We start from the raw sequence: 26,853 nt of genomic DNA on the forward strand, positions 1-26,853 counted from the left end.
TAAGTCCTTTTTGAAATATTGGAACTTGGAATATTGAAAATGTTTTTAAAAAAATTGACTTTCGAGTTAGTAAGATGTAAAATACTTTAAATATATATTTTTAAACCAAGATCCGAGTTTGAGATAGATTTTCTGGATATAGTAAGTTCAAAATACTGAGTTTTAGGTCTCTAAAGTAAAATATGGTATGTTTTTACGTAGTTTTTTGTAATATTCAATCCTGAATTGTTTTTTTAAATAAATAATATAAATTTTTCAGATACTTTGGATATAGAAAAGTGTAATATTTTGAAAGATCAGATATAATTCTAAAGTTTCCAGCTAAGGTTTATGATTTTTAAAACTAATTTCCTTCAAGTTTTGAATCTAAAAAGGTTTTTGAAAAGGAAATTTTAAGAAAAATAAGAAAAATTTAGAAGTAGGTATATGTTTTTGAGGTTTCTAGATAGGGTTTTGAAACTGAAATATTTAAAAAAATATAATTTCGTTTGGGAGAATTTTCGAATATAAACAAATACAGAAAAATCAGAGTTAAAAATGTGTTATTGGGTTTTCTATATAATTTTCTGGCCAGATTGGAACCAGAAATCCTTAAAAAACTAAAATAAATGTTTTTTCAAAACCCGTTTCTTGAGGTACCCTTATAGAAGATATTATTTTAGATATGATATCTTAAAATGCCCCTTTGAGAAGTGCTACCTTATCATAAACCATCAGAATATTTGCTTACCTTATCCAGGTATCTGATTTTTTTTAAAAGTTATATCAACATTTGGCGACCACCTGAGGTAGGTGGCTTCCTTAAAAGGAATACTATTATTAGCCCAACGGCTTGAATATTCAATTCCCTATTTAGTTATGTATGTACATGACTAATACAGAGTGGATTTTTTATTTTTTCTTGTTATTTGAAGCAACCCGAGGACCGGCAAAGAGAAAAAAAAAAATAAAACAACTACGTGTTGGTGCTATGGGTGTTTTAAGGCGAAAGCGTTTATTTATAACGATGTTGTTGAGTAGGAGTAGAGTGCAACAAATACAATTGCTTACAACAAATACAAACAAACAAATAAAATAGGCAACAGTTACGCTAACAATTCTATAGAAAAATATATATAATACACTTTTTAGTGAGAGCCCTCGCTGCTGGCACTCAATTATGTCATTCTTTAAAAGGGTTTTCTTTTTTGAGTAATTGTTACTAATAGTTAGTAATATATATATATTCGAATGATTAAACATTTCTATATTTTTTTTTTTTGGGATGGCTTGCCCATCGTAATCACATTTAAAGGCTGAGCGGAGGATATAGATTAATTAACGGGCAGAGGACGGATTAATTAACAGAATAATTAGTATTCTAATTACTGGGTACTATTAAAAGGGGAAATACTGGGTTATCGGAGATGGTACGGCGTAAATTAACGAAATGTTGTCCAATTAGCGCCTGCAGAACTGGCCACCGGACACTCCTCATATCCACATATCGATCTTGGACAGAAAAACAAATTGCGCCATTGGTGACAAAAAAAAACAAAATAACACAAATAACAAACACAAGACCTTGAAAGCTTGGAGGGCACAAAGAAATACAGCAAAAAAGTGGAATATTTAAAGGTCTTCGGGGGGGGAATGGGTAATGGGTAATGGGGGATGGGGGATGGGAGGATGAGAGAAGCAGCCAACTGCCAACAATGCAGCTTGGAACGTTCCAGAAGCGGATAACTTTCTAGTAGCCAGCGAATGCAAAGCGCCTGGCCACAAAACCAAATAGCAGCGATGTCACTCCAGCCATCAGACCCGAGTTCAAAGCGGGAGCTCCATTGGTATTCGACTTGACGGACGCCTGGACAGGGCTGGCCACATCTGGTGCCTGTTGCACCTGCTGGGAGCCGGGCTGGACGGGTGCCATGGGCGCCAGGGGTGCTGGGCCCTCGCCTGCAGGAGCTGCTGGTGGCGGCGGTGCCGGATAGCAGGCGATCTTCTCCACCTCGACCATCTTGGTGCTGTCGTTCGGATCCGTTTCGTTCACCTTGGTGGGCACACAAATGATACCGCCCGGTGGTGGCGGTGCTCCAGCATCCGTGGCATTCGGAGCCGTCATGTTGGAGGCCTCGGGATTGAAGGGAGCCATTGGAGCCATGGGTACAGCTGGCTGGGCATCTTGGGTGGCGTTCATTGCTGGTACTGCTCCGGCAGCAGCTGCTCCTGGTGCGGCTGCCACTCCACCAGCATTGATGACAGTTGTGCCATCAGTGGCATTCACCGGCACTCCATTGTTGATGATGATGATGCGATCCTGTCCAGCGGCAGGAGCTGCGGCAACCGGCTGCGAGGAGGAGCTGCCCCCGGAGGGTGTGAGAGCGTGACCCAACAGAGCGCCGCCCAAGCCGCCAGCCAAGAGACCAGTTCCTGCAAACAACATTCAATTATTAATCAAGGTTTTTTTCCACAGTGAGACGTCAACACTTCAAGACGTTGTGCCTCAGGTGAGTAATTGTTGACCGAAGTGGTAATGACTTGGGTTAATATTTGATGGACAACCAACTGGGTTGAAAAATACGAAACTGATTCTTTTTTTTTTTTTTTAGAGAAAACTTACCGAAACCCAGACCCGAGGAGGATTGCTGCGGCGGCGAGGAGTAGTAGGTGGCACCGGGTGGCAGAGCCGAACCAGCCTGATAGTAGGTGGCACCCGGAGGAGGAGCTGCAGCTGCAGGATGATAGCCACCAGCCATGGGAACATGACCACCCGAAGGATAGTAGGTGGCGCCGGCAGGCAGATTCGAAGGATACCCACCACCGGTATGGCCGGCAGGATAGTAAGTAGCACCGGCAGGCACACCCGAGTACTGGGTGCCATGGTTCTGGGTGGCGGTAATCGGTTGGTGGACATTCGATCCAGTGGCGGCCCCATAGCTGGGCGGAGCAGCACCATAGTTGGGAGCATGATATGCCGGCGGCTGTTCGTGCATGTTGGGACGAGCTCCTCCAACGGGATTGGAGGCAGAGTAGGCTGGAGGCGGGCCCTGGGGCACATTCCAGCCGGGCTGGGGAGCACTGCCGCTGCTGGGCGGTCGGTTGGGCTGGGAATTGTAGTTCGGATAGCTCAGCTTGGCGACATCGGCGTGCGAGTTGCCAGCTCCATGGCCATTGGTGTTGTAGCTTGGCTGGGTCACGTGACCGTAGCTGGAGCCAGAGGAGGAGGATGATGATGAGGAGGTCTTCCGCTGGTTGTTGCCTTGGTTACGGCGGGCATCCACAACATGACTGCCGTGCGTCAGCAGGAGGGCCAGAGCCGTCCAGATGGCAAGGACACGATGACTGTTCCTAATGGCCATCATCCGTTGCAATCCGATGTGGTTGAGCGACAAAAACCTATAAAAATACGTCAATGATGAGTTTCAGTCGTAAATCGGCCATTCGGAATCAAGTGATGAACGCTAATTACCTAAACCCGTTTGGATACTATGCGATGCGATGCGATGCGATGCGAAGCGATGCTGGTGTACTCGGTGCTCGTGCGTCGAAGTGTCGTTGTCTCTACGGCGGAGCACAAATTATAGCTTTCGATCCGGAGAAGTCGGTTAAAGCTTTGAACCGTTAGGAGGCGATTTCTCTAATGAGGCAGGTGTGAGAGTGGCGCCAAGCTGGAGAAATCCGGGGGAATACGGTTACACTAAAGGCGTTGCCAGATGCAGCTATAGGTACAGTTTAAAAGTGTACCTAACTTTATAAGCCATAACAATTGATTTTCAACCGCATAGGGATTTTATTGATTAAATTATTTTATAAAAATATTCCTCAATTTTAAAATTACAAGATAACCATTAAACATAAGATAAAAAAAAGTACCTATTGTGCACCACAGAGCTACCGTACCGCTGTATAGTATTCAATAGTGCTGCCAGACTGCTGTAAATATTAGAAGCAGCTCCTGATTTGTTTATTATTATAAAAATCAACGATTTCTGAGAAAAAAAGGAAAAGACAGTGCCAAAATCAAACTAACCACATTCCAGAAACACCTCCAACGCCCAAAAGCCCACATTCCGCCGGAGACAGACGGCGCCATTGTGCCGGGAGAGCTACGGAGTACGTGGCAATGAAACCGCTGACCGGAGCCGGTGCTGCATCCAATTGATTGTGCGACCTGATAGGAATTATCCACGATGTCGGCCACCTTGAGGTATCGTGGTGATAAGAGCCAGCTTCTGGAGTTCGCCAAGAACCTGGATGCGTTCAAAAAGGTCCCGGAAAAGTACACAGAGACCACGGAAATTGGAGGAACACGTAAGCGTTACCCTGCCCCACAATAAATGGGTGTTTACTCTACTAATTACTTAATTACTTCTATTTTCAGTCTCCCTGCTGAGCCGCTTGCTGATAGTGTATCTGGTGTACACGGAACTGCACTATTACTGGCACGAAACGGACATCGTTTATCAGTTTCAGCCGGATATGTCGCTGGATGATCAGGTCCAGATGCATGTGGACATCACGGTGGCCATGCCCTGCGCCTCGCTCTCCGGCGTCGATCTAATGGACGAGACGCAACAGGATGTGTTCGCCTACGGGACCCTGCAACGCGAAGGCGTCTGGTGGGAGATGAACGACCACGATCGGCTTCAGTTCCAGGCCATCCAGATCCAGAATCAATATCTGCGCGAGGAGTTCCATTCCCTGGCCGATGTTCTGTTCAAGGACATTATGCGCGACACCCATCCGCAGCGCGAGAGTCCGTCAACATTCCCGGCAGCTCCACCTCCACCGGGCGCCCTGCCCGTGGCCCTGGACTTCCATATGTCCCAACAGGCAGCTGCTGCGGCTGCTAATCCCGAGACGAAGTACGATGCCTGCCGGTTGCACGGCACTCTGGGGATTAACAAGGTGGCCGGCGTACTCCACCTGGTCGGTGGAGCTCAGCCGGTGGTGGGACTGTTCGAGGACCATTGGATGATCGAGCTGCGTCGCATGCCGGCCAACTTCACACATCGCATCAACCGGCTCAGCTTTGGACAGTACTCCAGGCGGATTGTACAGCCGCTGGAGGGCGATGAGACGATCATCCAGGAGGAGGCCACCACGGTGCAGTACTTCCTGAAGGTGGTGCCCACCGAGATCCGTCAGACGTTCAGCACAATCAATACGTTCCAGTATTCCGTCACCGAGAACGTCAGAAAACTGGGTGAGTCTTTACTGATCGACGGCAACTACAACTCCAATGACTTCCATTCTCTTTCAGATTCCGAGAGGAACTCGTACGGCTCGCCGGGAATTTATTTCAAGTACGACTGGTCGGCGCTGAAGATAGTCGTGGACAACGATCGGGATCACCTCGCCACCTTTGTCATCCGTCTGTGCTCCATCATTTCGGGGATTATTGTAATATCGGGTGCGATAAACTCCCTCCTGATTGCCATCCAGCGGCGACTGTTGCGTACGTTTGCTCCGCAGCTGTACCACCGGCTGGCAAACTCCCAGACAGCTCCCGCTTCCTCGGCTCCCTCGTCTATTCCCACTGCCCCTGCAACCGTGACAGCGCCGCCTGTCAATGAACTCCTCCAGACGGCCAACCTGATGGCGAGAGTGGACATTTCGGCGTATCTGCCGACGGCACAACCCAAGCTCAAGTCCGGATTATAATCGGATTCGAATCTCTCAGTCTGCAATACCTCGGCGTTTTTTTTGTTTTATTTTTTAAACTAATTTTTTATTCAACTGACAAACAAAAAAAAAAAAAAAAATTTATGAAAAGAAACACAAATATTGGAGAAATATTGTACATAAATATTGATAAGTTCCAAGGCGCTTTGGATTTGTTATTCCACCGTTTAATCGCTCCCCAGGATGCCAGTGTCGATGTTGCTCCAGTTTCCGGATCTCCGATAGCCAAACATGCTCTTAAGGATCTCCAAGCCGGACTCGACGGTGGTGCGAACATCTCGCTCGCTGCCCAGCTTTGGATTGATCTCCACGAGATCCACGCCCTGGACCCGCTTGGTGTCCCGCAGTGCCTCCACGATGCTGATGCCCTCGCGGAGGGTGAGACCGCCCCGGACGGCGGTACCGGTGCTAGGCGCCACATTGCTGTCCAGGGCGTCGATGTCGAAGCTAACGTGGATCTTGTTCTGGGGATTCAGCGCATCCAGAGTCATCTCAATGATCTTGGGCACTCCCACGCGATCGATTGTCTGAAGGAAGAGGATAGAGAGTGGGATTATTAAAGGATTTTATATTCCAGGACATAGACTATTAATTTTATTGAAAATTTCTCATCTGGGAGTTCAATTAGGAACCGATTACCATCGGAACTGTACCCAGGAATCCGAATTTCTGTTTCCCATCCCCTGATGGATTTTTTTCGCATATTCCAATTGCAGATTCCGATCGAACTAATGAGCTATAATAAATTTGCAGCTTTGCCTATAAGGATCAGGATCAGGATCAGGAGAGGGGAGTGGAGTGGAGGGAAGAGGGGGAGCAGGATCAGAATCAGAATCAGAATCAGAATCAGAAGCAGGAACCATTTTTCAACATACGTCGATTTTCCACGAGCCATAAATAATGGGCAATGAGCTGACAAGGATGCGAACCACGCCGGGCAGGATGTGGCCGGGCACGTAATTTACACACATGTATATGAGTGTGTGTGTGCTGTGTGAGTCACCACCTTTTGCAAGGATCGGAAGTCCCTGTAACAGAGGGGTGGCACCAAAAAGGATATATGTATGTATGGATGCCCTGTAGGCTCCTTCGGGCCAAGAGGCAACCCCTATAAATGCCAAGCTTACAACTTTACACACACACACACTCACACACTATCGGGTGCAAGGATGCAGGACTCTGTGTCACGCACGATCGTCATTCGATACGATCCTGTAGAGAGTGGTAAGGGGAAGGGGGGGAGGTGAGGCAGAAACCGGAATTTTACAATTTTTACAACTGCCAGGATAACCGAAAAAGGATCTGAGAACCCAACTGCAAGGCAGGGAAATTTTAAAACAAAAAAAAAGGACAAACTGTCTACCTAGGAGCGGCTGTTTTACTCTAGTTTCTACACTTGGAGAAAAAAGGGGATAAATATCAATTACAAAAAAAATAAATAAAAAATATTCAAAATAGATCTCTTTGATTTTAAACCTTTTTATTTTTTTTTTTTATATTAATTTTTAGTTAATAATATTTTGTCTCAGTGTACTTACATCCATGGCATAGTAGCGTATTCCAACTTTGTTCAGTATGAACGCCTCGTAGGGGTCAATGTCCCTCAGGCCGATGTAAACCAACTGATCCTTGGGCAAACTGAAATAGAAAAGGAGGATCAGTACCAGGAATAAGGGGGTATACTAATATTAAGGACACAGCTGACAGGATCGACCAGCGTGTAAACAAATAGTCGTGGGTTCCACTCCAAGGCACTCCCTGAGAAGTCCTTCAAGTGCTGCTGAACCCCTCGGTCAATGATCTTCACAAGAAAAAGGACATAAAAGAACTTGAAGTCTCTTTCGAAAAAAAAAGCTTCGTGCTAAAGTCCTTCCGGTTTCCTGATTGGGTTAGGTCGGGTATCTTAAAGATATCTCATAAGGATATATTATAGAATATATGTATATATTCCCCCACCCCCCTTTTTTTTGGCATTCTTTTGATCCTGATTAATAAGCCAGGTGGCAAGTCCTTGGCCTTAAATTGCAACCCCGATTGTACTGCAACCGAATCGGATTCGGGAGTGGGAATGGGAATGAGAGCAGGCTGCACTTTTGCAGACAAAAGGACACAGCAATGCCACATGCCACATGCCACGATTCCACACCGATCGTGCTCTATTATACATACAAGGACATACAAGGATACTATATATATACATATATTTTTATTCCTTCCCTATGTTTTCTATTCCTGCAATGATCGTAGTAGCCCCTGCCACTGGAGTCTTATGGTAATTTTTATGATTATTAACCATTAGTTTCGGGGTTAAACTGCATCTGTCGGGGCAGGAAGGAATCCGGATTCGGTTCCCAATATATCCACACCCTATGGTATATGGAATGTGCAGCCAGACGTGCAAAGTTAAAAGCGCCCTAAGGATCCTTTTTATGTAAATAGATTGTGACAGAAGGGGGGGGTGGAGTGCCACCAGGAAGGCAAGCAGGGAGGGATAGATCCTGACAGATGCAATCGGTAGGTTCCTTTCTCCAAGATCCTTTCTTACCCAGTTTTCAGGACTAGTATTTTTAAATTCCTGTTTCTGAAAACTTTCTTTTCCAAAAGGATCTCTGAATTTTTCTGTAACTTTTAGGGGTTGTCGGGTAAATATCCTCCCTTGCCCTCCAGAGGATATCCTTCAGACCCTCCAAACCCATCATTTGTTGTAATCCTGTGTTGGTCCTGCTTTTTTAATCCTGTTTTGTTGGTGTTTTGTTTTGCTTTTCGGCCGTGGCTAAAACGGATTAGACAACCCTTTCGAATTGGGAAAAGGGGAATCCTTTTTTTTTTGGTAATATTTTCAGAAACCCTATAGCCTACTATTTGGGGTTGGGGGGAATGAGGACACGTGACTAGGATCCAGAATATCTATAATTTCATTTTTTAGTCTCATGCTTAGAAACCAAAAATATCCTTAAGCTTTAAATATAATTAAAATTCAAACATTGTTAGGATTCTTATGGAAATCCTGTGATTAAAAAACCACCTTTCGCATTTGCATTTTACATGGCAGCCAGAGCAAGGACTTTTCGTCCTTTGTTTATACAAAATATACATATATGTATATATATATTTTAGAATACATATGGGTTTTGTATGCAAAACCAGACACTTGCGACGCCGATCTGTCTGAATCCGCATATCCGGCATGGACAGTGGCACCACCACCACTACTGCCACCACCTCCTCCTCCTCCTCCTCTTCAGCACCACCCTCCCGGCACAGTTAGTTGCCGGCAAAAACCACCCCCAGGGCAAAAGTTGCGGTACAATTTCGTTTGGACTTCATTTTGCAAGTATTTTGCACAGAGAGAAAAACTACTTGATTCTACCTAAATTTATCATCTTTTTCAATTAAAACTAAGAAATTAAATATTAAATTTCCACATTTTATAAAGTTTAATAAATAGATTGAAAAATTAAAAGCATTTTGAGTTTTTAAAAGTGCAGGACTGTTTTGTAAATTGGAACAGACCCTTGCCACACAGGGTAAAAATCAGCACATGGAACAGGAAGTTACAAGGGCTGGGGGTGTCGGAGGGTGGCTCTATATATATATATAAATATATATATATATGATATATGCCCTATAGCATGTCGAGTGCCGAATACAAGCGCAATTAAGCACACGCACGCAACACGCAACATGGAACTTGGAACAAACAGAAAAAAGCAAAAAAGCAAAAAAATAACGAAGGGAACCGACAGGATTGCTGTTGAAATTGAAACGCCTCTTGGAAATGGGTCCTTTTGGGTTTCAAAAAGAGGATAGAGGGTGGCGGTGATGGTGGTGGTGTAGCATGCTGCACGGAAACCACCCCAACCGTCGAGCGTTGGTGGTTGCTAGTGCAAAAATACAAAATCCAAGAACGAGAAAATACGAATAATAATAATAAAGAAGGACATAAAACCAGAACAGCCCTTAGAACTCAGATATTTGGCAAGGATAATGGTCGCGTGCATCATAAAACGGTTGACGACCTCTTTCTTTCCACGCAAATGGTCAGAGTCATGATTTCCAATAGCGCAACTAATTTCAAAAAGCGGATTTCCCTCTATTTGTAACGATCGATAGGCACTTCGATAGTCGATAGGCGCTCTTGGGTTGTTCTTTGTTCGTGGCATCTCTAGGTCTTTATTATTCAAATAAAACTCTCTGTTACTATTTATTTATTTGTTTTTTTATTTTTCATTGATATTTAAACTATTAATTATTTATTTAACAATAAGAATTGTGAATGGGTGCTCTCTCAGTTTAAAAGAGAGAGCGAACCGGTAACGCATTTACGAACCGGAATAAGCACGGTTTCAAACCATGTACCGATCACAACAAATAAGCCATAGCGGCAGGCGGCGGCCATTTTGGCTTCAATTCTAAACTGCGCTTACATTGCCCAATTAAATATTACTAACTAATCACTTAATCCTACAACGAATCCGACTGAAACAAGGCATCAATTGAAAACATTAACTAAATGGTGGATGCAACATAAAGTTGTGAGTGATCAACGGCATCCGTTGCAAAAATTGGAGCTATGTAAAGGCGACGCACAACAGTGAGCGGACAGGGGCAGAGACAGTGGCGTCCTGGATCGGTGAAAGGGGACTCGTATAACAACGCTTGTTCGTAAGTCATTCAAATGATAGAAACAGAGTAATAACTATTCATAATTATTAATAAAAATGATGAACATTTTTATAATAATTTTTGTCAAAAAAACCTTGTTAGAATTGTAAACTTGAGTACTACTTTCTTCGCCGCCCCATTCTACAAGCCAGCCTACACCCATGGCCAGCAATGCTCTCTCCAGTTCTCTCCACCACTCTCACCGTAATTTCTACGTTACAACGCAGGGAGAGCGGGAGAGAGCATGTGCCGCCACCGCCACCGCCGCCGCCACCGAAAAATCCAACAAAACATCCGTGCCACCAGAAATGGTTCGCATTCGTTTTTGAACTTTCTTTTGAACGCTACGCTCCGTGTGCGTTGCCACTGAAAATCTCGTGCTCCGTGTGCTCTTTCTGCAATTGATTTTTTTTTTTCGAAAGTAGTGCAAAACAATAACAGTTGAAACGACTAACTAACAAAAAAAAATAAAAAAAATATCTAAACCCAACAAACAACAACAAAACACGAAAGTCAAGCTCATCTCGAAGCAGCAGAAAAAAAATTTAAACAAAATGTAAGAATACCAAGAATCTCGGATATCCGGAAATATGTATACAACTTGTGCCACCAAAAACAACAACAACAACGATATATGCAACAAAACAATAACAATTTGAAATTGTTATTACATTTTTGCGAAATGATCGAGTCGCGCTGAATAATTGTGCAATTATATTACAAACTATATCTATTTTTTTTTTCTGTTGTCTAGTATGTGTGAGAGTGTGTGAGTGTGTGTGTGTTGGAAATATTATACATTCAAACAAATATTAATAGGACAAAAAAAAAAAAAACAATATGCAATTCGGCGCTAAGAGGAAGAGGGAGGGGGAGTTCAGAAGAAACAACAAATAATTGCTTAGTTGGGGGCGGGGAAGGGGGAGTGACTGGAAATAGTAGTAGTGTTTAAAATCTATCGCCCGACGCCGCTGTCGCTGCCACTGCCACTGCCGCTGCCGCTGCTGCTACCTCTGCCGCCGCCTCTGTGCTGTGTATCTGTAAGCGCTCTCCTCCTCCTTCTCCTTGTGCCTGTGTGTATGAGAGAGGGAGCTACAGCGGCGCAAAAAGGGCGCAGCTAGCATATCGATTTTATGTTCAAGGAGCATTGTACGCAGAACCAAACAACAACAACAACAACAACTAGAATAGTAATAGCAACAACAATAACCGTTAGAAGTTCGAAATTTTGGGTGGGTGGTGAGAGTGGGAGGTTGGGAGGGAGAAAGGAGTGCCGCAAACCCCCGAGAGAGATAAGAGAGAGAGGAGAGAAGAGAGCTAGCGCCATGGAGGGGGCGGATTTTTGCAGTAAACAAAACGCCGGTTGCCATAAAAAGCAAAAAAAAAAATCTTATGTAGTATTAGTAATTACAGGAAAGTTAGTAACGCGCGCGGAAATACAAAATTAGGGCAGTTCCAAGAACAAATACATCCACATACATATGTATGTGTATTTGTGGCGACCACTGTCCGTAGATCAGAAACATTTTTTCGAAAAAATTAAAAAAGAGCAGCGCGTGTTTAGTTCCAACAATAAAAACAAAAGCAAAAAAAAAACTTATAGATACTAAACGTTTGTATCTGTGAGAGCGTGTTGTTCTCGCTCGCTCATGTGTGTTTGTGTTTTTGTTTCGTTTTTCAACAAAAAACAAAAAGCAAAAAAAAAAAACATACGTACATAGGTAACGGCTTTACAAAAACAATAGCAGAGGCAGCCATACATTGTATTTAGAAAGGAGTGTGCGAGAGCCACCTCCTCTTTCTCGTCCTCCCCCTCATCTCATGTATCCCAGAGAGAGAGAGAGAGAGAGAGCGAGAGAGATACTGTTATAATGAGCATCACACAAAAATAGCCACTCACACAATAGAATTGTATAACAACAAATTGCTTTTTGATATAATATGTGTATATTTTTTAGCATTCCAATTATTTTCCATTTTTTTTGTCTATTTTTTTTTTGCCAGTGATATGTATGGAAATACAATAAATTGCCGAGATTGATTTGCGATTGGGGTTGGGGGGTGGTGGTGGTATAGGTAGGGAGGAAGGAGAAAGAAAATCGATATAATCGATTTCCCATAAAAGACACACAAAAAAAAAAACACCAAAATTTACCGCTTCTTTTTGTTTTGTTTTATTTTTTTTTGTTTTTGTTTAGCGTTTACATTACAACAAACGACAACAACAACAACAATAACAGCAGCCCCAGAAGCAGCAACAAAAAGGAAAGGAAAGAGTCCTGGACCAGCGACGAGTCTGACAGAGAGCCAGAGCGAGAGTGAGGAGGCAGCGCCGTGAGAGCGCGCGCACATACAAGGATTCAAAAGGATACACCGGAGGAGAGAGAGATATATATATATAGTATATATAGCGAAATCATAGAAATTAATTCAACAAACAACAAAAACCAACAACCTCCTTCCCAGCAGCTAAACTAAAATTATAACAAGTGAGTATATTTTAGTTATTATAAGACAAATAACGGTAACTGGGGAAAAGGACCTGGCAAGAAGGGTTGGGCACCATAACGGTGTTTGGCGGCTGTCATGGTGATAGTTGTTAGAGCGAGACGACTGTATGTTGTGGGTGGGGAAATGGGGGGGGGAGATGGATGGATGGATGATGTAGGTGCGTTTGACCTTTTGACTCTTTCTGGCGAGAAGCTGAAGCTGAATGTGCGAATTGGCAATTACAGTAGAGATTGGCTAAGATAAAAACAAGATGTAGCTAAAAGATACAACTTGAAATACAACCTAAAAGATACTTTAAGAAGAAGATAACTGTTTGGTTAATTATAGTACTCTCCCTTAGAGATCCTTCTTTTTCTATTTACCTAAAATATCAAAAAAATAAAACAAAAAAATCCCCCTAGTATCCTTTTTGGCGATCGTAGTTCATTGAACTGAGAGAGGATTGCAACATCCCACTGCCGCAGCCTCTGCCAGACAGCCCAGAGAGAGAACGAGAGTGTGAGAGAGAAAGCCCAAGAGAGAGCTCTCTCTTGAGACAGCCTTGTAAATTTTAGCCGGGCTCAGGGGGTGGCAACGCCTGGCATTTAACCCTTAAGCAGTGCAACCAAGCTTGTGTACATACATAGAAGACTAGGATGTTTCGCCAAAAAGGAAATATTACAACTTGTTTTGGGCTAAGGGTGGGTTTTTGGCCGCCGTCGCCGTCGCCGCCGTCGATGGTTGCTCATTTTTGCTTTCAGCAATTTTCGGTGTTTTTCTAAGGGGTGCTGTGAGCCTGTATCCTTCCCCCGCCCCTCTTAACCGGACGACTCCTGCTGTTTCTGCTCCTGCTGCTGTGTTACATAACTGGGCGGGGTACAAACACACACACACATGCAGAAAGGAGAGCTGTAACAGTTTTGAGGGGGTGGGGGTTGACCGGCTGGGCGAGTGCGAGAGCGGGAGCGGGAGCACGCGAGCCTGGCCAGAATGTCCTGCGCTCAGAAGCATCGTGTGCCTGGAACGTAGCGGATCTGTGCCTCTGTCTCGCCGCTCCATTGCCAATTCAGACTACGATAAATAGCCACAAAACATTTAATTTGAATAATAAATTTGATATTTCAAAATAAAATCAAGTATCCCAGAACCAAAAGCAAAAGCAAAACACACAAAGAAAACAAAAACAAATCAACGGCAGATTAAAGTCAATAAGCCAAAAGCAAAAAAAAAAAAAAAGCAAATCCAGTGGAAGTTCTGTGAGTAGTGTCTGTGAGTGCTTCCTATACTGTGTTTGTGTGTGTGTGTTAGTGTCTGAGAGTCTGAGAGCTTTGATTGCCGAGTGGGTGGTGTGGAGAGGAAGAAGCAGAATATAGTGGGAGAGAGCGAGAAGTCTGGGCGGAGAGAGAGAGAGAGATTGAGCGAGAGACAAGTAAGTGGGCCGCTGGGCGGCGCCAGTGAGCAAAGCTCCTTCAACTAACCGTTAACCGTTAACCGTTACCCATTTAACCGTTAATCAGCCGCCTAACCCACAAAAGAGAGCAACGAATCCATCCTAGGACTCTTCCGGAAAAAATGAGAGATCTGGATTCTTCAGTGGAATGTAATTTTCAAAAACAATCTTAGACTTTAACCCCCTCTTGTATATCCTCTTGTAAAAAAAAAAATTCCAAAGAAAAAACATAGTCTACAGTTAGGGGCACACTCAGAAAAGAGAGTCCTTTGAGTGCAATCGAAAAAGATATCCTTAGACTTGAAAATAATTAAAGTATACAGTTAGGGGCTCTTGAAGTTAGAACTCATTTAATAATCATCTTAACCCTCTAATCCTATTTAATGTTTAAGAACTAACCCACAACCTTAACCCACTTACTAACACATCATACAAATGGTTTAATCTTGACATTTAACTATTCTTTCCATGCGCCTACCCCTGCGTTGGTCCTTCAAACTCAAAAACCACTCTCATCCCATCCCAAAAGTGGACTTTATGATGGCAAATAACGGAGCCAACGGCGGAGTCGACACACAGGCGCAACTGATGCAAAATGCAGCAGCCGCTGCGGCGGTGGCAGCCACAAATGCGGCAGCAGCACCAGTACAGAATGCCGCTGCCGTGGCCGCGGCCGCTCAACTGCAACAGCAGCAGCAGGTGCAGCAGGCCATACTCCAGGTCCAACAACAGCAGACACAACAGGCCGTGGCCGCAGCAGCAGCAGCCGTTACGCAGCAGTTGCAGCAACAACAGCAGGCAGCCGCCGCCCAACAAACGGCAGTCCAACAACAGCAGCAACAACAACAGCAGCAGCAACAGCAGCAACAACAGCAGCAGCAGCAAGCCGTCGTACCCCAGCCGGCTGCAGTGCAGCAGGCGGTGGTGCAACAACAGCCACAGGCGAACACCAACGGTAGCGGTGGAGCATCCCAGAATGGCAGCAACGGCAGCTCGGAGACGCGCACAAATCTGATTGTGAACTATTTGCCGCAGACGATGACCGAGGACGAGATCCGGTCCCTGTTCTCCAGCGTCGGCGAGATCGAGTCGGTGAAACTGATACGGGACAAGTCGCAGGTCTACATCGATCCCCTGAATCCCCAGGCGCCCAGCAAGGGACAGTCTCTGGGCTATGGATTTGTGAACTATGTGCGACCCCAGGATGCCGAGCAGGCGGTGAATGTCCTGAATGGACTCCGGCTCCAGAATAAGACGATCAAGGTGTCGTTCGCCCGTCCCTCGTCGGATGCCATAAAGGGCGCCAATCTGTATGTCTCCGGTCTGCCCAAGACGATGACCCAGCAGGAGCTGGAGGCGATCTTTGCTCCGTTCGGTGCCATCATCACATCCCGGATCCTGCAGAACGCCGGCAACGATACCCAGACCAAGGGCGTGGGATTCATACGATTCGATAAGCGGGAAGAGGCCACCAGGGCCATCATAGCACTGAACGGCACCACACCCTCCAGCTGCACAGATCCGATTGTGGTGAAGTTCTCGAATACGCCCGGCAGCACCAGCAAGATCATCCAGCCGCAGCTGCCGGCCTTCCTCAATCCCCAGTTGGTCCGCCGGATCGGCGGAGCGATGCATACGCCGGTGAACAAGGGACTGGCCCGATTCTCACCGATGGCTGGGGATATGCTTGATGTGATGCTGCCGAATGGCTTGGGAGCTGCGGCGGCGGCAGCCACAACGCTGGCCAGCGGTCCGGGCGGTGCTTATCCCATTTTCATTTATAATCTGGCGCCGGAAACGGAAGAGGCAGCCCTGTGGCAGCTGTTCGGTCCATTCGGGGCTGTGCAATCGGTGAAGATCGTCAAGGATCCGACCACGAATCAGTGCAAGGGCTATGGCTTTGTCTCGATGACGAACTATGATGAGGCGGCGATGGCGATCCGGGCCCTCAATGGCTATACTATGGGAAATCGGGTGCTGCAGGTCAGCTTCAAGACCAACAAGCCCAAGTAAATCCATAGCCATCGTGGAGGAGGAGCAGCCATTGACCCTGAATCACACACACAACTTAACACACCACCCCAACACACACACCCGACACCCGACACACACACACACACACACATATATAAATATGCATGGTATAACGGTAACTAAGCGCAACAAAACAGTATGTGTAAAACACTTAAAAAAAAAAAACAAAAAACAAAACAAAACAAAGGACTTGAAAGAAAGGAAAGTCCTGGCCAGGCAGGAGGCGGAGTAGTACTCTCTCTCACGTGTCGAAACAACGAACAACGGCATCTTCCCTCCCTCTTAACCCCTTAAAATCCCTGCAATCCTTGAAGTCCTTGAAGCAAAGAACCAACCTAAAAAAAAAAAAACTCAAAATCCAATCGCCGGCCAAAAGCGTTGCAATAGAAAAATTCTTCTTGTTTAGCATTTAAGTAAAAAACCATTAACTAAACATTTAAAACAAGGAGAGATCTGTATTAGGATGAGATTTGTGACAGAGAGAGAGAGATAATGTTAGAGAAGGATAGGCAGACAAGTGAGATTATGAGGAAATTGCCTCAAAACTTTGGCAGCTAAAGCGAAAAAAGGTCAAAGGTTGCACTCGCAATCCAGTTAGTCGCAAAGCAAAACAAAGAAATCAACCATACACACAAAAAAATAAAAAACAAAAAAACAAAAAACACTTAAAGAAATTTAAAAAAAATATTACTAGCAAAAAACAAAAACATGAGAAATTTTAAAAATTTATTAAACTTAAGAAAAACGCAGCAATGAAATCTTCCAAAAACTAAACAAAAAAAAAAAAAAGAACAAGAAACTCTGTTAGTTACACTCCAAAAAAAAACTTTTCTACCATAAACAAAAAGAAAAAAAAAAGAATCTTAAATCTTGATACAAAAAACTAAAAAGAAAAAAAACGAAAAACCAGAATTAAGATTTGCAAAAAAAAAATAAGGAGATCAGTTTCTAGGATATACACACACATTGAGTGCTTACAGGACCTCAGTTTGGCTTTTTTTTTTTTTGTCATCCAAAGGGCTGGGCCGAAAACGAAAGGAAAAAAAAGTATTCGAAGGGCGATCGAGATCGCAATTATAATAAATATAAATAACATGGAGGCTGCTACAGTATTAAAAAAAAAAACTTAAAAAAAAAAACAAACAGCAAGTTTAATATTTCTAAAAAAAAAATATATATATATATAGATCTATATACACTTATATATAGAAGTTTAAAGAATTTTTTTTAAATGTTTTGTGTTTGTTTTTTTTTTTCCCCCCCACCCCTACACTTAGAGAAACGAAGTAAGCCCGAATTGTGGTGAGAAAGAGGCCGAACTGGTGTCCTTTAAGCCAAAAAAACAAGCAGTTTTAACTGTAAAGGAGACAGGAGGCAAAAGTAATACAATAATTTATGCGCAAATTTGAAACGTTTTACTAAAGTAAATAATTGTTAGTGAATATTTAAATACTGTAATACTTGTGCGTGTGTATATAGGTGGATATATATATATTAGTATTATCCTTGAATGCAGGCACAGAGACAGGCTTTTCGTAAGCGCATCTTATATATACTTTATATAATGTATAGTTCAAGGATATTTGCTAAAAAAAAAAAAAAATAACAAAAAAACAAAACAATTTAGTGTTTAAACAAAGCGTAGCACAAAAAAATGGGGAAAAAAATAAGAGAAAACAGGCAACAGCAACAATTTTTTTTACAAACAGTTTGAAACAAAAACTAAAAATTAATGAAAAAAAAAAGATCATTAGCAAAGCGTTTTCTTTAGCCAAGTAAGGAAAGGTTTGAAGGGAAGGATATAGTAAAGGATAAAGGATAACTTCAAGCACATCCCATATATAATCCAAATCCCCCATATATATATATAATATCCAAGAACTTTTGTGCAATTTTTTTTGCGTTAATTTATTAGTTGAAATTTTTTTGTAAAATCGACTTTTCGTTTGCTTTTTCGTTTTTTTTTTTTTTTATAGTATTTGGTTTTTTTTTTGTATAGAAGAGAGTGAGACAATACACTACAATTCAACCAACAAACAAAAACATATATATATAATCTATAAACTATATAATTTCGATTCTGGATTTGTATTTGAATTTGAGTTTAAGTTTGATTTCTTTGTTTGCTTTGTGTACGAATTGAATCTAGAGGCTCCTGCATCCAAAAACTCCAAAAAAGAAAAACTACAAAATCACCGACCCGACCATGCATATTTATACGAAACGATTTGTGTTCTTTAATATTATTTTGAGTTTATTTTCCAAAAACAACTAAAAAAAAAAAATAGTGAAATTTTCTCAAAACCAAAACCGATAACAGAAATCAGAAATCAGTATCCTTAGAAGCGAGGAGCCACGTAGAAATTGATTTAATTATGATTATTATTATTACGATACTTAGCTCTATGTGTAATCGGGTATATGTACTCTATATACCTTCTTAAATATAATCCATAATTTTTTTTTTTTGTATAATTATAGGCCAACAAGAAATCTTTTTTTTTGTGTTTGAACAAAATTTGCAACAAGAAATCTAGTCAGAAGAAGTAAGGATGAGAAGACGACGGAGGAGTTGAAGAGAATATAGAAGAGAATATATATTGTAGATGAAACCAAAAGAAAACTATGGCAATTTCTAGTAGCTACCAATAAGCATAGCAAAATGATTGATGAAATGATTAAAAAATAAATATTAAAAAAACAAAAAAAAGAAAGGAAAAATACAAGGCCTGCTCTCCCCTTTCCAAAGATTAGCCTCCCCAGTCTCCTGAGAAGAATAGATAGCTTTCTTCCGGGAGTAATTATGAATTATAAACAATCTGCTAGTTTATTTATATACTAAAAAAAAAATACACAAAAAACAATTATGTACTTGATTTTGTTTAATTTGTATTTCTGTCATCACCTTAACACTCTCACACTTACACAACACAACACACACACACACACACACACATACACAAATATATTAAATATATAATTTAATTAATCCTTTATATATACATTTAATAATTATATAATTATGCTTATATTTTTTGTCATCAATGATCTAATTAATTGTAGTAATTCTAATTAATTCTTGTGCAATAGTTTTAAAATGCAACTAACGGCAAAAAACGACAAAAACAGCAACAAATTTTCTAGCATCTCAAATTATAATTACAACAAACAAATTTATAAATTTTTGTTCAAGTGTATCGAGTCGAAATGACATCAATTATGTAACTCTTCTAAGCCATTACTATTCTATTCTATTACAACAGAAACAACAACAACCTAAGTACTACAAAAAATTTACAAAAAATATACAATTATTTTTTTGTCGTGTAATTTACAATTTAAGCGAATTTTGATATGCACCGAACTCTGATCGTGCATAGATCAGATATATATATTATTATATATATATATTTATTACATATTTATATCTCATCATTTTTTCTTTATCATATTTCGATTTAAGTAAGCAAAGAACCAAGAAAACAAACGGAAACAGAACACATTATTTATTGTACTTTATAATTACGTAATTTAATTTAATTCAATTTGAATTCAATATTCCTTTGATTTTGAGCAAAGCGAAGAAATTATGAATTACGATTATGATCGTATGAAGAATTAGCCTAATTATACAACAAAAAAATTAGAAAGAGAGAGACAGGAGGAGGGCGTTATATATATGATATATATCTTAAATATAATATCAGGATCCACTCTCTCCAAAACAAGCAAAACAAAACAAACAAAAAAAAAAAATAATAAAATTACGAAGAAAAACAAATAATTTATCCCTTTTCTCTCAAAACTCGAACTCTACTTATAATTTTAATTTTGTACTTTGTATTTTATTTTGTTTAATTGCCTTTTTTAGTTTTAATTTTATTTTTTGTTTAAAAAAAAAGCTACTCATTTGATCTGTACCACAGTAACAAGAAACAAAAACAAGAAAACTATGTTTTAGTTGATATATATATATATATCTAGATATATACGATATACGATCTGTGTGTACTTGAAGATCCTGTGAGATCGAATCGAAAACAATCGAATGATCATAAATTATGTTCATTATTATTATTATTATTATGATTTTGTATGGTATGGTTTATTTTCTTTATTTGATTTCGTGTATATTTTGGTTTTCTGATCGAATTACGCAACAAATTATGTTCGAAAATTACGATCCATTTATGTTTACTTTTATGATTTCACTTAATTTCCGCACCAACAAAAAAAAAAAACAAAAAAAAATATATAAAAAAAAGAAATGAAGAAAAAAATTTACTTTCAATAAAAAAAACACTTGATGAAAATTTGTTAGCATCATTTTTTAATTTTTTTTTTTCAACTTTTGGTTTTATTTGATTTTTATATTTATATGATTTTCCCATCCGGGCTTATTTTTTAGCCTGATTTTATATTTTCTCCCCCTCTATCTCTCTCTCTCTCTGTCTCTCTATCTGTATTTTTTACACTCAAAAAAAAAAAACAATGACGGACACTCGAAAGTTATAGGAAACGATCTAGTCAAGGCCTATCTATATCTTTAAGGAGATGCCATCGGAAAACATTGATCTCAGAAATGAAACAAAACGAAAGACATTCCCAAAATGGTTCAAATTTATTTTTTTTCTTTGAATCAGCATTATTATTACTAACACTATAATATTATTACCATAGAACCCAAGACATTCCCGGATTTAATTCCGATTGATTTCCGTTTTTGTTGCTCGGTTTTTTGGATAAATCTGCCAGTTGCAAACATTTTTAATTTATAAAAATTAAATAAAAAAAAAAACGACAAAACCAAAAATAATCCATTATGTTTAATGGTTATATAGAATCTCAGAATCTTATTTAGTTTTAGCGGTGAGATTATTGTGTATGATTTTTACCCAGTATCTTGTAATTTTTTGTGTAATATTTTAATATACCATCTGATTTTTTCTATCATTTTATTCATCGATCATCGATGATGATGGGCAGAGAGAGCGATCAGGAAAGATTGGATGCTTAAGAGTAGCGATAACGATTACACAATGATACCGTTAATAATCATAAAAAAACAACAAACCAGTAATAAAAAAAAAAAAAAAGAAAACAAAATATATATACATTTCTATATATATATTATATTATTATTATTATGATTAAAATGATGACGAGTTGGAAAGGAGACAACTATTTAATTTATTTTATTAACATATTTATATCGATTAATTAATTAATTAATTAATAATATTTATCACACATTTCAAATGATATTTCAAAATGGAAACAATACAAAACCAAAAAAAAACTAACAAAAAAATAGGATGAAAAAAAAAAAACAAAACAAGATATTAATATTATAAATGTATTTAAAAATATATAATTATGAGTTTTTCTTGCTTTTTGCATATATTGTATGTATATCTCTCTATATAGTATATATCAGAAGACACCAAACCTTTTGTTTCAACGCTTTCCGTTTCCCTTTTCCGTTCTCCGTTTTCGTTTCCGTTTCCGTTTCGATTTCCATTTCCGTTTCCGTTTCAGGTTGAGTTTTGGATTTCTGTTTCCGCTTGGGTTTCTCGCAATTTTTCTCCATTTCTCTCAGTTTCAGTTAACACTCTAATTTCCGAGTTTCTAATTTCTAGTTTGAGATACTAAACTTTTCCAATTAATTTCAAAAAAATTGATTTCTAGCTTGTTTCTACTGACGCCATTTGTTCATCTCCTTAGACTGTTTTGTGCTCTCCGTTGAATTTGATTTTTCTTTATTTTTATTTAATTTTCTACAGTGTATCTCACACACTAACACACAAATGACACAGACACACTCTCTCTCTATATAAAAAAAAAAACAAAAAAAGTGAAAAAGAAATTGCAGTTTACAGTTTTCAGTTTTCATTGTGAAACCCCGCCCACTGTCTTCCTTCTTTGGAATGGAGTATGAACTTTCGTTTGCTCTTATAATTTCGCTCAGTGTACTTTGAACATAATGCTTCTTTGGTCCCAGTGCAAAGGAACACACAAGAAGTGCCACATGAGGATGATCTTGATCTGATCCCGGCGTCTCATAAAGGACATGAATCCGATCCGATTTTCTGATATTTTTTTCTCTCAAAAATTTCTGTTTTTGAAACTTTCCTTTCGTCAAAAAAATAAATCCTTAAACCTATATCCCTATTCCCTCCACTCCACCCCCTTCCCCCTGCCACCAACTTCTGCGGCTGACTATATATAGTATATATATATATTTATTCCATCGATCCATCGTGTTTGTAGCTGAATTTTGGTTTTGTCTCTCGGGATATATATTTTTTGAGTTTTCAGTTTCAGTTTCAGTATCTCCGTTGTCGTTGTTGTATTGTTCTACCTCTCACTCACTTTTATTGTTTCGTGTGATTTTTTGGGTAAGTAAATCGGAGAAGATAATGCTGATAATGCCGATCCCTAGATCTATCCGATCCTGATTGACAAAAAAAAAAATATAAACAAAGAGAGAGAGAGGGAGCTGGAGCTCCGTACAATTTTTTGGCACACACATATATATTTTTATATTTCCCAAAATAAACATATATTTTATCAGCCAAAACTGATGATTTCTCCAAATGGTTTTCTTTCTCTTATTATATATATATTTGTAGCAAAAAAAAAAAATAAAAACAAAGCTGTAAACTTCACATCCTGCAGCATAAAAAAAAAGTATATTAATAATTTATAAAGCATTTTCTAATTTGTTTCTTTCTCTTGATTTATTTTCAGGCGTGTGTTCTTAATGTTCGTTCGATTTTATAATTGAATTTATGCAAAAAAAAAAAAACAAAAAAATTAAGAAACTGAAAAAAAAAAATGAGACACATATATATTTCAAAAACACATTTCTTCAAGTTGAATTTCGATTCGATTAGTTAATTGATTACTTGATTAAACCGATAATGATTGTGTAATTATATTGATTCATTGATACTTTAATCTTTAATATTGATTGTAATTATTTAACGCATAAACCACAAATGTCCAACAATTTATCCAAAAAACATTCCAGTTCCAGTATTCCAGAAACCCATATATCCTTTATCCCTCGATCCCTAATTCCTTCCATATACATAATATATATTTTGAATACATAATCTTGTACATACACAAACACACACACACACACACATACGCAGACACACTGACAGAAATACTTTTGCATTATGTATTGTAATTTCAGAAAATATCCAACAAAAAATAACCTTAGTGAGCCACAGATAATTTTTAATTCCAACGAAATTCTAACGCTTTTTCTAGTTTCTAGTCGAGTTTAATTTTGGATTTTTTTTTTTTTCGATCAATGCAATGCACTTACCCAGCCACCCACCAAAAAAACAGAAACTCCCACCCACCCTGTGACCTTGAAGACTAACCGCAAAAAAAAAAAAAAAACGGCAGGCAGTATTACATAAAATTGAAATATTTCTTTGGTTCTCAAATGTCATTGTCTGATTCTGTGATGTACAATGTATATATATATTAAAAATATATATAATTTTATTCCGTTTCCCGTCATTTTGTCCGTTGTGTGCCACACATATTTTGTTCAGTGTACATAAATCTTTTTTGAGTTTAAGATTAAAAGTTAAATTTGATAGACAGAAGAAGTTTTGTTTGTAAAACTTGAATTTCAATTTTTTCAAATATTTCTTTTTTTCAAAAAAAAAAGCGTAGAATCACCATTTAAAAAAAAAATAAAACCAAATAGCACCATCCACTGCCCTTGAAGATATTTTATTAAAAATACTTGTAAACATAATTAATTAATAATTAATGTTGGTTGTGCCTAGAATAGAGTGCTATATTTTTAAAAAAGAATTACTAGAAGTCGGTTAGAAGTCGAATTATGGTTTGATTTTCGTGCACTTTGGGTTTTCTGATCGCTGATTTAATTTCCAGATTTTCCAGTTTAATTAATTCTATTTTTTTTTTTTTTTTTTTGTGTAATGTCATTTGTTCTAGATTTCGATTAAGCCAAGCTTATGGAAAAAAAATAGAATTATTTAAAAAAAATAAATAAAAAATGGACTGCCGAAAGAAAAACAAAAGCAATGTATAAAATAATGCTATAAATTAGCAGATTCTAAGGTTGATAGCAACTAAACTAAAGACTGAAATATATTTAAAAAAAAAATATATATATAATAGGAAAAAAATCGAAAAAAAAAATGAAACTTAATCAAAAATAACGAAAAAGTCTCTTAGTTTTTTAAGGCAACTGTGATAAGGCGAACATCCCCGCCAATAACCCCCACCCAGCAACCCCATATTCCAATGAGAAATACATGAAAATAAAATACTATAATGGTATATGTGTTTAAAAATAAATAAGCCCCCCTCGCAGTTAGATAGATAAGTCGAATTTGTGTATTTAAGTCATAAGCGATTTGACGCTAAAAAATAATAAAGAAATCAATTCCACAAGAGACATAATCTGTTACGTTTATAGGCTTGCTTTTCAAAAACAAAAAAAAACAAGTTTTTCAAATATTTTTGAAAAATTTTTACATCTCTCACAAGCTTATAACATTTATAGTCTTGATTTAAAAAAAAAAAAACTATTTCAAAATATTGAAAATTTTCGAAAAAAAACTTGGCAAGCCTATAAACGTATCAGTTCGACACTCACCAGTTGGGAGCTATGTCCTGGAGGCCGGCATGCTGCCAGGTGGTGCGCAGCTGCTCCAATAGAAAGGACACGGGCATGCCATGGATGTTGCCCGACTGCGAGGTGCTATGCAGATTGATGTCCGCATGTGCATCGATCCACACCAGCGATAAATCCGGCGTATGCTGTAAATGTCCAGCCACCGAACCTGCCCATTCCCATTAAATAATATAATAATTCTATATAATTTTTTCCATATCCAGGAGGAGGAGGCTAGAGACTCACCAAAACCGATGGCATGATCACCGCCAATGGCCAGGAACTGGGAGTTCTCCTTGAGCATCTCCTTCACCTGCTCGATCAGCGCCCGGTTGCAGGCCATGAAGTCGGCATAGTTCCGGATGTGGTGGTAGTGGACGCGCTGTTGCTGCAGCAAGGACTCGTCCACGGAGTACTGCAGGTTACCATAGTCCCTTATAACCAAGCCATCTTATAAAAAATCAATAAAGAAAACAATTTCACTTTTCAAGTAAAGATTTCAACTTTGTTTTTAATGGGAAATGGTGACTTTTCACCTTCAAGATAGTAGGATTCTCTAGGTTCTAGCTTACCATGACTACTTTGTAGGACCTGCCGCAGACTGCTCTGCCGGAGGAGATCCGGTGCCAGTTCCACGCCCTGCTTGCCCTGACCCTTGGCGAAGGGCACTCCGATGATGCCCAGCGTCTGCTCCGGCTCTGAGGCGGTGCTCTTGGCCCTGTGGAGGCGGAGACATCTCGAGGCTAACTTACGGCTCCACCACATATTTTTGTACGATTTGTACGCAACGCTGGAAGCTACTGAGCTACTGAGCAGCCACATCGAAGAGACAACGCAATGACAACGAACGACGACGACGACAACTATCTCTTGGGTGGTGGACCCTGATAAAGTCCGGCGACAGTTCAGCGGAGATCGCTTTGCCAATGGACATTGTAGTGGCTGGGATGGAATGGGATGGGATGGGGGGCTGGAGCGATAAGGTCCGGCTATCGCCAGATAACCTTGATCCTGGCTCTGACGACAACAATGCTTCAAAGCCACCACAAATCGGGGATTACAAATATATACAATATATATCAGGAAATAATTTGGGAAACTGAAACAAGACTCTCAGGAGCCATCACTTTTCAAAATTCTAAATTTTAAATTAAAAATTACCTGGTTTATATATTCATTTATTCAAATAATTGCTTAAGTAGCTATATAGCTATATAATTGCCAGATTTGTGGATATGTATACAGTATATCAATATATATTATAGCATAGATATATAAATATATATTTATTTACATATATTCTGTATGTATGCTGCACCTTTATATTTTCGTATTTATTTTTTAGGTAAGTGCTCTCTAAATATAATAATAAATTTTAAAATCGTGCAGTACATATATAAATATTTTCTTTATGGATTTTCAAGTTTCGGCATATCAAAGTTTACAAATCATTACAAAAGCTGTTAACTGTTTAATATATAATATAATATTTTATTTTTTAATTTATGGAAGCCAATCAGCCCTAAATTAAGTTTGCATACAGTGGGTTTTCTTTTGATTTTAAAGTTTAAAAATAAGTTTTGAGTTAAGATTCGTTTAAAGAACATTTTAAAGGAAATAAAGCTTCAGAGTTTAGACTTATGATAAGACCGTTCTACAGTCAAGAACCGCACTGTATGCCCCTGGCTAGATTTTGATTTTTTTGAAAAGTACAGCTTGGAATGTCCGAAATATTATTTCTTTGTACAATTTAACTATTTTTCTATATTCGTTTCTAATATTTTTTATGTTTTGTTTTTTTTTTTTCGTTATACCCTTCTGCTTTCTTCTCTCAGTCTTAAGTTAAGTTTTTACGGATTATGGTGATTAATGCCTA

The 26,853-nt window shown here is 39.4% G+C and overlaps 4 protein-coding genes across 9 annotated transcripts; 2 read left to right on the plus strand and 2 right to left on the minus strand.

Annotated features, from left to right (window-relative positions):
- Nucleotides 1-962: 962 nt before the first annotated feature.
- LOC6504611 (protein transport protein sec31) lies at nt 963-3,634 on the minus strand. The gene is made up of 3 exons (XM_001966494.4): nt 3,452-3,634; nt 2,603-3,378; nt 963-2,412 (listed from the first exon to the last, which is right to left on the minus strand). The coding sequence occupies exons 2-3, from the start codon at nt 3,342-3,344 to the stop codon at nt 1,730-1,732; spliced, it is 1,425 nt and encodes a 474-aa protein (XP_001966530.2). The 5' UTR covers nt 3,345-3,378; nt 3,452-3,634; the 3' UTR covers nt 963-1,729.
- A 256-nt stretch (nt 3,635-3,890) lies between these two features.
- Nucleotides 3,891-5,808, plus strand: LOC6504887 (endoplasmic reticulum-Golgi intermediate compartment protein 2). Its single transcript, XM_001966496.4, has 3 exons — nt 3,891-4,293; nt 4,364-5,188; nt 5,246-5,808. The coding sequence occupies exons 1-3, from the start codon at nt 4,173-4,175 to the stop codon at nt 5,644-5,646; spliced, it is 1,347 nt and encodes a 448-aa protein (XP_001966532.1). The 5' UTR covers nt 3,891-4,172; the 3' UTR covers nt 5,647-5,808.
- LOC6504609 (arginase-1) lies at nt 5,677-25,811 on the minus strand. Its single transcript, XM_001966497.4, has 5 exons — nt 25,550-25,811; nt 25,224-25,427; nt 24,960-25,146; nt 7,206-7,305; nt 5,677-6,194 (listed from the first exon to the last, which is right to left on the minus strand). Exons 1-5 carry the CDS (start codon nt 25,797-25,799, stop codon nt 5,835-5,837), a joined length of 1,101 nt encoding a protein of 366 aa, XP_001966533.2. The 5' UTR covers nt 25,800-25,811; the 3' UTR covers nt 5,677-5,834.
- On the plus strand, nt 10,005-19,264 carry LOC6504888 (protein elav). 6 transcript variants are annotated; one of them, XM_014904356.3, is made up of 3 exons: nt 10,005-10,332; nt 12,531-12,821; nt 14,802-19,264. In XM_014904356.3, coding segments are annotated over exons 2-3 (1,485 nt in total). In that variant the 5' UTR covers nt 10,005-10,332; nt 12,531-12,820; the 3' UTR covers nt 16,286-19,264. The 6 variants fall into 6 exon arrangements, with proteins under 6 accessions (XP_014759842.1, XP_032309315.1, XP_014759843.1 ...); XM_032453424.2 differs by lacking the exon at nt 10,005-10,332 and adding an exon at nt 10,615-10,888 and having other exon boundaries at nt 14,761-19,264; XM_014904357.3 differs by lacking the exon at nt 10,005-10,332 and adding an exon at nt 10,615-10,888.
- Nucleotides 25,812-26,853: the final 1,042 nt, after the last annotated feature.

The sequence above is a fragment of the Drosophila ananassae genome, chromosome XL (genome assembly GCF_017639315.1).
Source record: "Drosophila ananassae strain 14024-0371.13 chromosome XL, ASM1763931v2, whole genome shotgun sequence".
Lineage (NCBI taxonomy): Eukaryota > Metazoa > Arthropoda > Insecta > Diptera > Drosophilidae > Drosophila > Drosophila ananassae.

What these genes read in the sequence shown, in the direction of transcription:
- LOC6504887 (XM_001966496.4), top strand. Translation starts at nt 4,173, where the DNA reads ATGTCGGCCACCTTGAGGTATCGTGGTGATAAGAGCCAGCTTCTGGAG. An exon ending in CACGGAAATTGGAGGAACAC is followed by an intron (nt 4,294 to 4,363) that starts GTAAGCGTTACC and finishes TTCTATTTTCAG; the next exon opens with TCTCCCTGCTGAGCCGCTTG. An exon ending in CGAGAACGTCAGAAAACTGG is followed by an intron (nt 5,189 to 5,245) that starts GTGAGTCTTTAC and finishes ATTCTCTTTCAG; the next exon opens with ATTCCGAGAGGAACTCGTAC.
- LOC6504609 (XM_001966497.4), bottom strand. Translation starts at nt 25,799, where the DNA reads ATGTGGCTGCTCAGTAGCTCAGTAGCTTCCAGCGTTGCGTACAAATCG. An exon ending in TGATCATGCCATCGGTTTTG is followed by an intron (nt 25,147 to 25,223) that starts GTGAGTCTCTAG and finishes GGGAATGGGCAG; the next exon opens with GTTCGGTGGCTGGACATTTA. An exon ending in TACGCTACTATGCCATGGAT is followed by an intron (nt 6,195 to 7,205) that starts GTAAGTACACTG and finishes CTCTTCCTTCAG; the next exon opens with ACAATCGATCGCGTGGGAGT.
- LOC6504611 (XM_001966494.4), bottom strand. Translation starts at nt 3,344, where the DNA reads ATGATGGCCATTAGGAACAGTCATCGTGTCCTTGCCATCTGGACGGCT. An exon ending in CTCCTCGGGTCTGGGTTTCG is followed by an intron (nt 2,413 to 2,602) that starts GTAAGTTTTCTC and finishes TGTTGTTTGCAG; the next exon opens with GAACTGGTCTCTTGGCTGGC.
- LOC6504888 (XM_014904358.3), top strand. Translation starts at nt 14,395, where the DNA reads ATGAGAGATCTGGATTCTTCAGTGGAAT. An exon ending in TCTGGATTCTTCAGTGGAAT is followed by an intron (nt 14,423 to 14,801) that starts GTAATTTTCAAA and finishes CCATCCCAAAAG; the next exon opens with TGGACTTTATGATGGCAAAT.